The 11955-nt window shown below is 35.6% G+C and overlaps 2 protein-coding genes and 1 long non-coding RNA gene across 3 annotated transcripts; 2 read left to right on the top strand and 1 right to left on the bottom strand.

The window, feature by feature from the left end:
* Nucleotides 1-3442: 3442 nt before the first annotated feature.
* On the bottom strand, nucleotides 3443-5020 carry LOC113281086. The gene is made up of 2 exons (XR_003325903.1): nucleotides 4280-5020; nucleotides 3443-4166 (listed from the first exon to the last, which is right to left on the bottom strand). It is a non-coding gene; the product is annotated as an uncharacterized LOC113281086 (long non-coding RNA).
* A 2534-nt stretch (nucleotides 5021-7554) lies between these two features.
* Nucleotides 7555-9851, top strand: LOC113281084. Its single transcript, XM_026529729.1, has 7 exons — nucleotides 7555-7691; nucleotides 7840-7919; nucleotides 8807-8845; nucleotides 8952-9062; nucleotides 9141-9243; nucleotides 9327-9409; nucleotides 9489-9851. The coding sequence occupies exons 1-7, from the start codon at nucleotides 7646-7648 to the stop codon at nucleotides 9612-9614; spliced, it is 588 nt and encodes a 195-aa protein (XP_026385514.1). The 5' UTR covers nucleotides 7555-7645; the 3' UTR covers nucleotides 9615-9851.
* A 268-nt stretch (nucleotides 9852-10119) lies between these two features.
* Nucleotides 10120-11296, top strand: LOC113281085. The gene is made up of 2 exons (XM_026529730.1): nucleotides 10120-10944; nucleotides 11032-11296. Exons 1-2 carry the CDS (start codon nucleotides 10762-10764, stop codon nucleotides 11167-11169), a joined length of 321 nt encoding a protein of 106 aa, XP_026385515.1. The 5' UTR covers nucleotides 10120-10761; the 3' UTR covers nucleotides 11170-11296.
* Nucleotides 11297-11955: the final 659 nt, after the last annotated feature.

Genomic DNA, 11955 nt, shown 5'->3' with positions numbered 1-11955 from the left:
GTTATATATCCTTATTGAGATTTTTGTTAAGTTAAGTTTAATGTGATACTAATTGGTATATACTAACATTACTATGTTAAAATTATTATTGCTTTTATTATCATCTATAGTTACTACTATAATATTTTTGTTATTAATATTGATGGTCAACTATGATTCTAACTACTCTTAGAAATATTATTTAGTCTCAAAAGTATTATTAACATTTTATGTAATTAGTTTGTTTACTCTTTGTAAGTCAATGTGTTCAGTATATTTTCATGTGATTTACAAGTTCTATCAATAATACAAATTTCACTATTTCTATAGTATTAGATTGTCTACGTGTTCATGCTTTTTAGAATAATTATTCTCAAATCCTTATTAGCTAAAACTATTGGTGTATCCTACAATTTTTACTTCAATACATACACAAACAACCAAACAAACAAATCAGTCAATCAAATAATTCTTTTAATTAATGATTACTTTTAGTGATTAAGATTTATCTCACAAACCCAAATCAGTTCTAAGTTAATCTAGTTCACTAACTGGCACTGGCTATTCCTACCGTTTCCCAAATAAGATCTAATAGTGAGCTCTGATACCAACTTTGTAGCACCCCCTAAACTAGCAGCAGACTAATCCAAGAGATTAACTAAATAAAGAGGCACCAAGAATCTAAATCATTTACTTAAACATTCTGCTGTAAAACTTAACCCAAAACTAACCCCGCTCAGAAATATATATACAAGATCTTCTCTCAAATGATACATATATAATAGTCATTTAGTTTACAATTAGAATATACAACATAATAAACACATCAAAATATAATCAGCTAACGAAGTCAACTTCTCGGAGCTTTCACTGCGCAACTCAGATATGTCTCTGAAACTGAAAGTGGGAATAATTAACATTTAACTTCTAAGTAATCATAAGCAAGAGTTGAAAAACAATACAAGTTTTTCCGATATATTAAATAGTGAATTAGTCACTGAAGTAAACATACATGTATATGGAACAAACTCCTTCTTTCAACCAATGTACTAATATGGTTGTGAATCCCTAAATACCGTCAATTCACACCTAATAGATGTGGATGCCACCAAGACCATGATGACCAAGTCTAAACAATAAAAGATGAATTAAAGTAGGTATAAATGTGAAGGAGCGTATCCTATATACCACAAGTGGAAATTCTCATTTCCCATAACAATTCATATTGACAACAAAACATTACAAGTCTTTTCCAAATCGTGGAAAGATTCACAGAATCAACAGAATTATCATAATACAATTTAAACAAAGCATGGAATGCACGGACAGACAATGCATGAATTTTTTAAGCATAAACTTTTGTAAAAGCAACAATAATGTTTACAAAAGAGTCAAATGTACTCCCACCTCTTTTGATGACAAGCCACGCCTACCTCGAGATCCACGATCATCTGGTTCGTTCTTTGAATCGATCGTTGTTAATACAGACTAACTGTTAATCATACAAGAAGTCTAAGAATCTAGCCAAAATGGCTTACACAAGAATCATACAAGTCTATCTAATGGTTCTAGGCCCATTTAAGGTTTTACATCTTTTATTTATGAACGATTTTTTGGGGACCATGATTTTTCTTGGGGGACCATGGTTTTATTTTGGGTAAATACATTAGAAGTAAATCTAGGTCACCCTTTATCTAGATATTTATATTAGTACCTAAATTACCCTCCTGATTAATTTTGGGTGATGATTAGCTAGTGTTAATAATAATTAATGTAATGATTAGTGAGATGATTAAGTTAAAGATAATTAGTGAGATTAAAAAATCAGATGAGTTTTTTTTTTAAGAAGTAGAATTATTGAGAGAGTAAAGTTAGAGAAGATGAAGAAGGAAAACATGAAAAACGATGGATTTTACCAACCACAACCGGAGAAAGGGTATTTGGGTACCCAGGTATGCTTCAAACTTAGATAATGTTGGTTGAATTGCTTCAAACTTTCAAAAAAATGAAATTTTTTATGTAAATTTGGGCCAGTTCGGTTAACCATATGTCAACAACATGTAACCGAACACATCTGAAAGTGTAGTACGGTTACCAAATGTCAAGAACATGTAACCGAACACACCTGAAAGTGTAGTTCGGTTACGTTTTCCAAACACGCAGGTTACCGAACTCGCTCGTTAATGGAGGTTTTGGTCGTACAGTGCAATGTTCGGTTACCTAGGATAAAATGGTAGGTAACCGAAATTTGAACTTGACAATTTATTTGAGTACATCTTGTGTGTTCTGTTAGTTCGCAAACTTCAACGCAACCAAGTTCCCAACCGAACTTCTGGTTAAAAGTAACCTAGTGTTAGAAGTTCGGTTGGTTCGCAAACTTCAACATATTTTGCGAATCAACCGAACTGGGCTTATAGGTAGAGTTCGGTTACAAAGAAAACTTAATAATTTTGCGAACAAACCGAACTTATGGACTTGTATTGTTCTAATACAAGGAGTTCGGTTAAAAGTATTTTTTTGCGAATCAACCGAACTTTTTACTGAAAAAAAAACTCCATTAAACCTCTCTGCAACTTCCATTTTCAACTCATTTTGATGATTAGTTCTCATTTATTCAACCAAAAACGAATGACAAGTAATGGATTTGTGAGAATATCTTTGTTAATGTTTTAAATTAAGTTGTATATATAGTGGTGGTGGTAATCGGTGGTTGTTGGTGGTGATAATTAGAGGAGGTGGTGGTGGTAATCGGCGGTGGTAATCGGTGGTTGGTGGTGGTGGTGGTAATCGGCGGTGGTGGGTGGTGGTGGTAATCGGCGGTGGTGGTTATATATATATAGAGAGAGGTGGTTATCGTGTTGATTTTAAATTAAATTAGGTTAAAGGTAGGTCAGTCATTTCAATGTTCTAGGACACCCCTTATAACTATAGGGAAGGTGGCCTAATAAGACCATGGTCCCCCAAAAAAACCATGGTCCCAAAAAAATCGTTCTTATTTATCTATCTTTAACATAGCTAAGGTTTCCTAATTGAATTAGGTTGTTTCTCTAGTCCATTAGCTAAGTCTTATGAATATCTACAACCTTGTAGAAGAAACCAAAGGCTAATTCGGACCATAAGTGGTCCAAACACTAAATAAGATTGCTGGCCTTAAGCCCAAGCCCATGGGCCTGATCCAGCACGGCCCACTACACGAGACCTGGCCCAACAGGGTCAATCTAACGGTCACTGACGGTTAAATGGGTCCACGTCCAGTCAAGGTCAAGTCCAGGGTAAATGGTCAACGAATCAAGACTAGTGACTCAGTGGGTCAAACCCGATTCGACTCAGTCTAAAAAGGTTAACTCGACTCAGTCAGAATAACTGAGTCAGACAAGATTAAACTAGTCAGAATCTGACTTATACAGGAATTCAGGGCAATCAATAAAAACATCCCTTGGTATAAAAAGAACTCTAACACCAGTTCAACAAGGAAACTCTCTAATGTTTAGTTTTACTAACTCAATTCTATCCAATAAGATCAATACATAAATACTCACTTCAACATAATTCTAAAATTTAAAGTATAATTGCAATTTAATCTTTACCTGTAATTGCAGCTTTAAGCCATACACAGATCATCTCAACACAAACATCATTCCCTGTACATTACCTAATCTCCATCAGTTCAACAAGTTACAACTATCACTCTCGAAACAGTTCATAAACCTCCACCAGCCACTCAGATAACATTCCTCCACCAATTCCATGAGCTGCAACTCCATACAAAAACACTAATCTAGAACACTATTCATCTACACATACCCTTGCACCTTACAGCACCACCACAGTTAACTTCAACAACATCTTCCTCACATTCATTCATCTAATTCCATCTCCCTGCAATTCACCCCAACAGTCACTATTACCAAGCTCAATTACCATAACTTCATAATCACAATCTTCACAGCTGCAACGACAAACATCCAAACTTCTTTCAAAACACATCCATTGAAACTCCGCTATAGCAGCATCATTATCAACTATTCTTCCAAATTGCCACATATCTACACCACCAGACTTCACTACACCATAAAACCAGTATATACAATTCAACTGAGTCACTATCAGTTCCATTAACTTCAACAACAGTTCACTCATGCATGTATTTTCTCATCTTAAGAATGAGCCCCAATCTTTCATGTTCTCTACCAACCATTACCCAACAACAACAACAACAACATTCTCATTATCCCATTTTAATTATACTAACTCCAAATTATAAACATAACAAATACTTAAATTGGTTAAGAAGATTTACCTCATACACATCTTAGGAATCTTCTTCACTTGAAATTCAATCCATGAACCCTGGGTCTTCAATTAAAATCATCACTGAAGTTGTTTCCTCCTTCCTTTTCTGATCAGATGCAAAAACATCAATTGTGAAAACCCCAAATAATCCTCAAACCCTCACTTCTGCTCAAACCATTAATTCAAGTCCTCAAATCGACCAGACCCATCCAATAGTTCTTCCTAATCATCACTTAAATCGAACTCCAATGAATTCACAGAAACCCTAGCTCTTTGATTCATCAATTCGTCTTCAGAACAACTTCTTATCATTAATACAGCATCAACCCGTTCGATTGTCATCCATTATGAACTCGAAATCATCACCATCAGTTCTATACAAATCTAATTTCAAACCCAGAAATCCTAACTTACTTGATTCATCCTCAAAAACATCTACACATCTTCAATTGAATCACAACCCAGTTATTCTTCTTCCTCCAGCAACACTATATCATCACCAATTCGCATCCTAATTCAATTCTCAGAAAAGCCCTCTTCTCTGATTCGTCACTTCTTTTAACATCAGAACCTACCACAACACAATCATCACTAACAACAACCCTTCCCTGATCTTTATACTCTTGATCCGATCTCAAAAACCTCAACTTTGATTCTCAAATTCTCGACAAAAGACGAACAGAGGAGAAGAAGAAGAAGGAAAGAGAAGAACGAGAAAGTAAGAAGAAAAAGAAAGAAGATAATGAAGTAGAATAAGAAATAATCTTCTCGGTTAGGTGTGGATGAGGCCGACCAAATTTGGGGACACACCCATTTGCTTTGACACGTGCACCCAGGAGGGTAATATCCAAATTATTATTTTACCCTTCGAAACAAATTGATAAATCATCTTCATCCGGTATCGGAACGACACGTTCGAGTAGTCTATCTCGCATAACTTTTCGATATCTATCTAACAGTACTAGTTTCGTAACTAAATCGTTGTTAGGTTAATTTCTATGAACTAACGTTCGTGTTAAACTAATCGAGTCATTATCGGCTAAGACGTCTCTTGACCAGTCTAATAGCGTTGACGAGCTTAAGGGTCCTTACATTACACAAGCCAATTGGAAGCGTGATTGTTAAGTGAAGCTTTAGTGCTACGAATCTTTGAAAATTCTCAGTTCAGGTTATTAGTATGTTTAATTCAATATCGGTGTTTCTTAAACTAGAACTTTATATTGTGTTATCGTGTTTATCTACTAATAATCTGATAGATTTTGTGGTGTGTGTGTGTGTGCCGTTTGATATTAGATTACTAAGCATTTATATATATGAATAATATATTGAATGCTTACAGTGATTTGAACTGGGGTTGTATTTATGACTTGAACATGGTTGAGTGTTTGGCTGGTGCATCTAACTGTGAAGGTCAGTGAACCAGGTGGGTGTTTGTCGTGGATTCTGGAGGTTCTGAGATGCACATTATCCGAGTAAACATAATGGAAGAAGTCAAGTGTTACAAACCCACCCAAGGAGGAAGTAATTACCTCTTTTTTTCTGCTTTTCGCTTGTTACTGTTTTTTGAGCTTTTCACAGTATGTTTTGCTAATGTTTATTCTGTTTTGGTTTCAACAGCTGGAATTAAAACAGAAAAGTTATACTTTGGGATATGCAAGGGAGGGAATGTTGAGTCTATCATCAGAGGTGTTGTACGAGCCGATTTTCAGAAGCTTCCTGATGGTAGTAAGTAAAACTAAGGGTATCATGCATGAGTCTCATACTTGATGATAATATTCTTTTTATTATACTGAAGTATGCCATATGTTGTTGTTCATCCTAATTTTATAATGCATGTTGGGTGATGTCTGGAAGGAACTAGTTTCATGTCTTAACGTCACCAAACAAGAATTTTTTGTGCTATATTCATCCTTGGTATTCAACTTTGTATTTCCATCAGTGTTAATACCGGTAAGAGCAACAGGATCATCCTCTAGTGTATAACATCACCAAGCTTATAGTAGTAAATGGTTTCTTTCTGATCTCTTATTTCAGGATATTCTAGCAGTTTACGCCTAGATAGATAAGGATGTTGGCTACTATCAAGGTAAGCAGTGATGATCCTTTGCTTTTTATAGTTGAAAATGTGTGTTTAGGAATTTGTTAGTCTAATGTGAAACTAGCATTGGTAGACTATGGATGTATAACTAGTAATTACACATGTATATGTTTGTGTTCTGCCTTTGTGCGTTCGACTAATTTTCTGTGTACGTAGAGCTCAGAATTTACATATATATAAGTAACCTCCTTTCTAAACAAGACATATTTCGTTGCAAATAGAACACTAGTCAGTGTTTCCATACACGGATAATTAAAACTCGCATTCCTTGTTTTTATGCAGTTTTGAGATGCGAGCCAGTTTAAACATCCCTAGGTTATTCTCGGCCACTCTGAAAGAAGGGAATTGTTAAATGAATAATCATTTTTGCTTGCAGATAAGCTGAATTGCTATTGGTATGTATAGCTCTTGTGGAACATCATGCTTTCCTTTAGGTGGCTATTGTCATGTATAGATTCTTGTGCATTTTATTTGGCTATTCAGCTGATAACCTTTTCGACCCTCCTGATACTGTTGCAGGTATATCTTTGGAGCATTAGGAGCACACCAAGACGACTGGTTAACTAAAAATGGCAATCATTTTGCCTTTTCCCTCATGTTTTCAACCTCGGAGAAATTATTGTAGTCATTGCATGCGCATATGTAACTGATAAACAGAAAAATAATTGTAAATGAAATTTTTATTTTAATAACAATTGAATATATGTTTCTTTTTTGACGTGTAACTGTTGAGATAAACATCTATATGCATGTGTAACTTGTCGATACACATGCTATACACATGTGTAACTTCTGCTTACACGTGTAACTGTTGAGATAAATTATTTTTATAATTTTGGGCCTGAATATAATTTATTTTAATTATGGGCCTGAATTTAAATTTTATTTAATTATGGGCTTGACAATATGCATAAGGGTATCAAAATCTTTTAATATTTTAGGGACTAGACTTAATCTTCTTTTAATTAAGGACATCGTATTATGGGTTATTCATGAGTTAGGCTTTACCCTAATTTTCCCTTTCCTAATTAAGCCAACCGGACCAGTGGGTGCCGGGGATGGTGGTACCCGCAATTAAAATATGTACTACTATAGTCTGTCGGTTACGTGTCGGGTCCCCGCTGAGTCAGAAAAAACTTTGACTAAAATAAATCAAAAGACTAAAAAAACCCTTTCAGTTAACCATTAATCCTTTGGGAGTGTTGGGAAATAAAAATCAAATCTTTATTCTTCTTCTTTCCATTAGAATAAAAATCAAATCGACAGAAAATATCCATGGCGATTGAATATGATGGTGAAATTTATCAACTCGTAAACGCAGGTATCTCATCTGATTTATAGACAAATTTTGGATTTTTTTTCAAAACAAAAGATGAGATTTTGATGAAAGTTCGCGAGGAGTTTTTAATTTTTAGTTCATGTTGTCTGATACTATGGAATCGATTGGCTTGTGTTGTCATGTTTTATAGAGGACGATGTGGATAGCAATACCATACCAGATGAAGCTGATCAGTGTCTTGATGCCCTCTTATCTGGAGCTGTCGACATGGTAAACCCAAACTCCTTTTTTTTTTTTTTTCTTGGTCATAGTATCCTCTATATCCTGATGTCAAATGCAAAAGTTACAAGTGCTTTTGTTGAAATTTCGGAACTGTCTTCTCTGAATTTAAGGGCTGAATCTGCATTATCCAAAATAGTTGGTGGCAGTGATAGAATACAAATCCGATTAGCATAGTGTTTTCCTTCCAGGAAAGTTAGTATTTCTACTGAATGCTTCTGGTACCCTCCTAAATTGTGTTGTGATGGAGCATCGTTGAACAGTCCAGGCTTGGCAGGAGCTGGTGTTGTGTCTAAAAATGCTGCCTCTAAGTGCTTAGGGACTGTTAGTTTTGGCCTTGGAGAAACTACAAATTGTATGGCACAACTTTTAGCGATCACGTGTGTCCTGGAGTGGGCTATTTAGTTTGGTTTTTAAAGAATTAAGGTGCGGTCAGATTCTTACAGTGCTATTCAGGCTTGTGCTTCTGCTAACTTGCCTTGGTGTATACAACATAGATGGTTAGCTGTGTGTGCTAGCTATGAAATGGTAACCTTTGAGCATGCTTACCGGGAGATAAATTTCACAGTGTATAACCTGGCTAAGAGGGGTTGCAGTTTGCAACAAGGTGAAAGCATAAGTAACATTGGGAGGCCGAACTTTATCAATAATATTGAAATGCCTGCTGTAGCTTATTTTAGATTTCAATAGTTAATCCAAATTTTGACTTATTAAAAAAAAAGTATTTCATCCCAATATGCTAATCCATTGTGCATTTATCTTTTTATCATTGGAAAAAAAGCCTATGTATTTATCTTTTCATAACTGGAGGATTTCCCCAACTTGTCTGCGGACTTGCTTAATAAATTTTTCTCTCGCTGTCAACTTTATTTCGACAGGACAAATTGCTAAGTTCTTATTTGCTGCTTTGGGCTGAGGTATCACTTTTCTTCAGATCCATAATACAACATACTTCTACTAGTTTGTAATCTCGTTCATGTGAATGGTTATGGTTTCCATAATCTTATTTTGGAATTTTTTTAGCATGAAAATGAAAGAGCAGAATGCAAGAAGAGGTTTGAGAAATGTTCCAGAAAGAAACTTCGACTGTTTTGCGATTACCTAAGAATCCAGGATGCTTCTTCTTTCGGAAAGGTAAGATTAATACTTTGCGGTTTATAGGTTTATGATCTGCCGAGCGAATTTAGAAGCTTCTCTTGTTTGTTTTTTCAGGCAGATCTTGTACGGAAAATATTTGATTGGGTGGAACATAAAGCTGCTGAGGGGATGCATAAAAAGAACCAGGAGGAGGAGCTCAAGAAGAGAAGGAAACTAGGTAATTATATAAGGTCAATATGTTGGTTTGTCTTTTTTTACATTTTCTGTTGGCTAATTTGAGTTTGGATTGCTTAACTCTAGGAGGACCTAGCTATGGAGATATACAGACAGCTCTTTGGAAAGCCTTAAAGATAGCTGGGAAACGGAAACCTCATAATAATCTTGTATGAGTAAAATCTTAGAAGCTGTTTTATATTCCCATGTTGTTTATATCTTTGTTTCTCATATCCATCTCTACTGTAGGTCAAGATTGCGAGCACAATTCTTGAAAAGAAGTTGGACGCTGAGGATGAAAAGGTAAAAAGGGCACTGTTGTATGTGTTGGAAAATTTTGATGGCAATTGGAGAGAAGGAAGTAGCAAGCAATGAAAAAGAACAACACACAGAAGGTGCTGCTGAGTGACAAGGTGGTGGAGAGAGCTTCTTGTTTGCTATACGAGTCTGTATGTAGGTTCTGTGCTGTGTTATAAATGTTAATTTATTAGAGTTAACTTATGTCCCTTCGCTTATATAACTTATATTTATTAGAATGATTTCCCTTCGCTTTGTGTTAACTTATGTGAAATCCAGTGGAAGTAGCCAGCCTTAATTAATCACTTTAAAAAATAATAAGAGTAGTAATAATAATAATATTGCTTTTGTGGTTTTAAAGCACGTAGACTTCTTCTAAATGATTTGTTTATGAATCATCCTGGTGAAATATTTGTCATGAATCACTTTACAGCTCGTTATGTAGTTTTTTCTTAGGTTGTGACCTCGTGTGCTTCTTTGGTTTTGGAAGCAACGCAATGGTATGAAAATTGGTGCTCGAGTTTACTTGTCTCATACACTGAACTTCCTTAAGTTGTCAAAACACCTTTCTAGTTTTGTTCCATTTTTTTTTTTCATACCATTCGTAAGCAAAGCAAAAGTATAATGGGTAAGCAAAAGTGTGTGTTCGCTACTCCAAGGATGCACCCTGGTCCTTGTGTTCAGATATACCAGAAAGTCAAGACCTGGCAATCAGATGGAGGAGAAGGTAATGCCACAGACTGTTGATGGTGAGATTGGTAAAATTTTCTTTACTGTGTTATTCTGGTTTCTGTAATTATTTGTCACATTTAGAAGAGAGCAGCACAAATCAATGATTCTTTCAGTGTAGTCTGACATGTTGAATGCTCGAATCAATGAGTCTTCACTCTTCATGACCAAATTCTCATGTAATAGTATAATTTAGTGGTTATACTTTTTGGGATTCAGGGAGTATTGTATTATTTTAGGGTTAGTCAAGCGTTCAGTTTTATTGTTTGCTCATGTGTATCCAGGGATGCAATTTGGTATTTTAGTTAAATTGATTCTACTTGAGATTTGCAGGAGTCTGTAAACTGTTTTTCTCGTGTTTAGTTTATTTATTAGAAACTCTTTTTGTTTTCCCTTTTCGAATACTAGTCTCACTGTTAATTAATGGTTTCTGTGATCAAATCTGAAACCAAGAGTGCTGGGGCAAAGCAGATGTGGGATAGATGATGATGATGAGATGCGAGACAAGAATGAAGGTATGACAAGAGATTGCCTGAAACTTGCTGAGGATATACTTTCAATATTTTCTGAAGGTGACAACAGGGGCAGGGAGCACAAGCTTTCAATATTTGCTGAGGATATACTCTCAATACGAGATACTGCTCTTGCTAATGACGCCCTAAGTCGTTTCCTAAAAGAGGTTAGTGTAAGCTGTGAGATTTTACAGATTGAAATGAATGTGTTAGGTGCAATGATCTCAAGAACTTGTTGCCTTACGGATTTGCAGTTCATCCTTGTCGAGGAACTTTTGGGGGAAGGGAACGTACAAGTCTTGGTTTCCACTGCAACCCTTGCTAAGGGGGTTTGGTTCAAACTTGTGCAGAATGAATTTGAGGTTTATGCACCTTGGGATATGGATACTTAAGTGATTTCCATCCTCATCTTTTTCTTCTTAATCTTTGCATATACTGGATTTGGAAAACGATCAAGGAGTTTATGGTTCAGATGTTTTGTTTGAGGTCAAATTAGTACAGTTACCTTTTGGTTTGGGTACATTATTTCTATGTCCTTACTTTTGAAACCCAATAAATATATCCTTATACATCCTTACTTTTTAATAACCTTATCCATTTAAAATTAGATTACCTTAATACTCTCACACATATAATATTTTTCTTTATTTCAAAAATGGGACAAATTTCTTCCTCTACCATTTCACCACCACCACTAGCATCATCACGACCAACATTCAACTACCATTCCACCATCACCGTTCAACAACCACCACCTACCAACTGCCACCACCACTAATATTCCACCGCCACTCCTTCACCACCACTATTATACCACCACCAGTCATCTACCACCACTAGATCGTCGCCGTCACCACCACCACTAGTCCGCCGTCACCATTGGTTCAGATATTTTTGTATCAACAACAATAGTTGATCTGAATAAAAATAGAACCAACAGTAGAAGTTGATCCATGTAAATGGGCGTGAGTCGAACACGCATCATTTGACATGGAGTTAGTCATGCTACCATTGCACCACAAGTTCAACATCGGAAGAAATTTACATGATTTAAACTACAAGCATGATTATCCTAATCCAAAAAAATGTTGTCAACAATAGGAGTTGATTGGATCAACAATTGATCCCATAAAAAAAATGGGTCAACAACAGGAGTTCATCCATAAATAGGATCAACA

The sequence above is a fragment of the Papaver somniferum genome, chromosome 5 (genome assembly GCF_003573695.1).
Source record: "Papaver somniferum cultivar HN1 chromosome 5, ASM357369v1, whole genome shotgun sequence".
NCBI classification, from domain to species: Eukaryota; Viridiplantae; Streptophyta; class Magnoliopsida; order Ranunculales; family Papaveraceae; genus Papaver; species Papaver somniferum.
This window is presented reverse-complemented; position numbering and strand designations above follow the sequence as displayed.

What these genes read in the sequence shown, in the direction of transcription:
- LOC113281084 (XM_026529729.1), top strand. Translation starts at nt 7,646, where the DNA reads ATGGCGATTGAATATGATGGTGAAATTTATCAACTCGTAAACGCAG. An exon ending in ATGCTTCTTCTTTCGGAAAG is followed by an intron (nt 9,063 to 9,140) that starts GTAAGATTAATA and finishes TTGTTTTTTCAG; the next exon opens with GCAGATCTTGTACGGAAAAT. An exon ending in GGAAACCTCATAATAATCTT is followed by an intron (nt 9,410 to 9,488) that starts GTATGAGTAAAA and finishes TCTCTACTGTAG; the next exon opens with GTCAAGATTGCGAGCACAAT.
- LOC113281085 (XM_026529730.1), top strand. Translation starts at nt 10,762, where the DNA reads ATGCGAGACAAGAATGAAGGTATGACAAGAGATTGCCTGAAACTTGCT. An exon ending in TAAGTCGTTTCCTAAAAGAG is followed by an intron (nt 10,945 to 11,031) that starts GTTAGTGTAAGC and finishes ACGGATTTGCAG; the next exon opens with TTCATCCTTGTCGAGGAACT.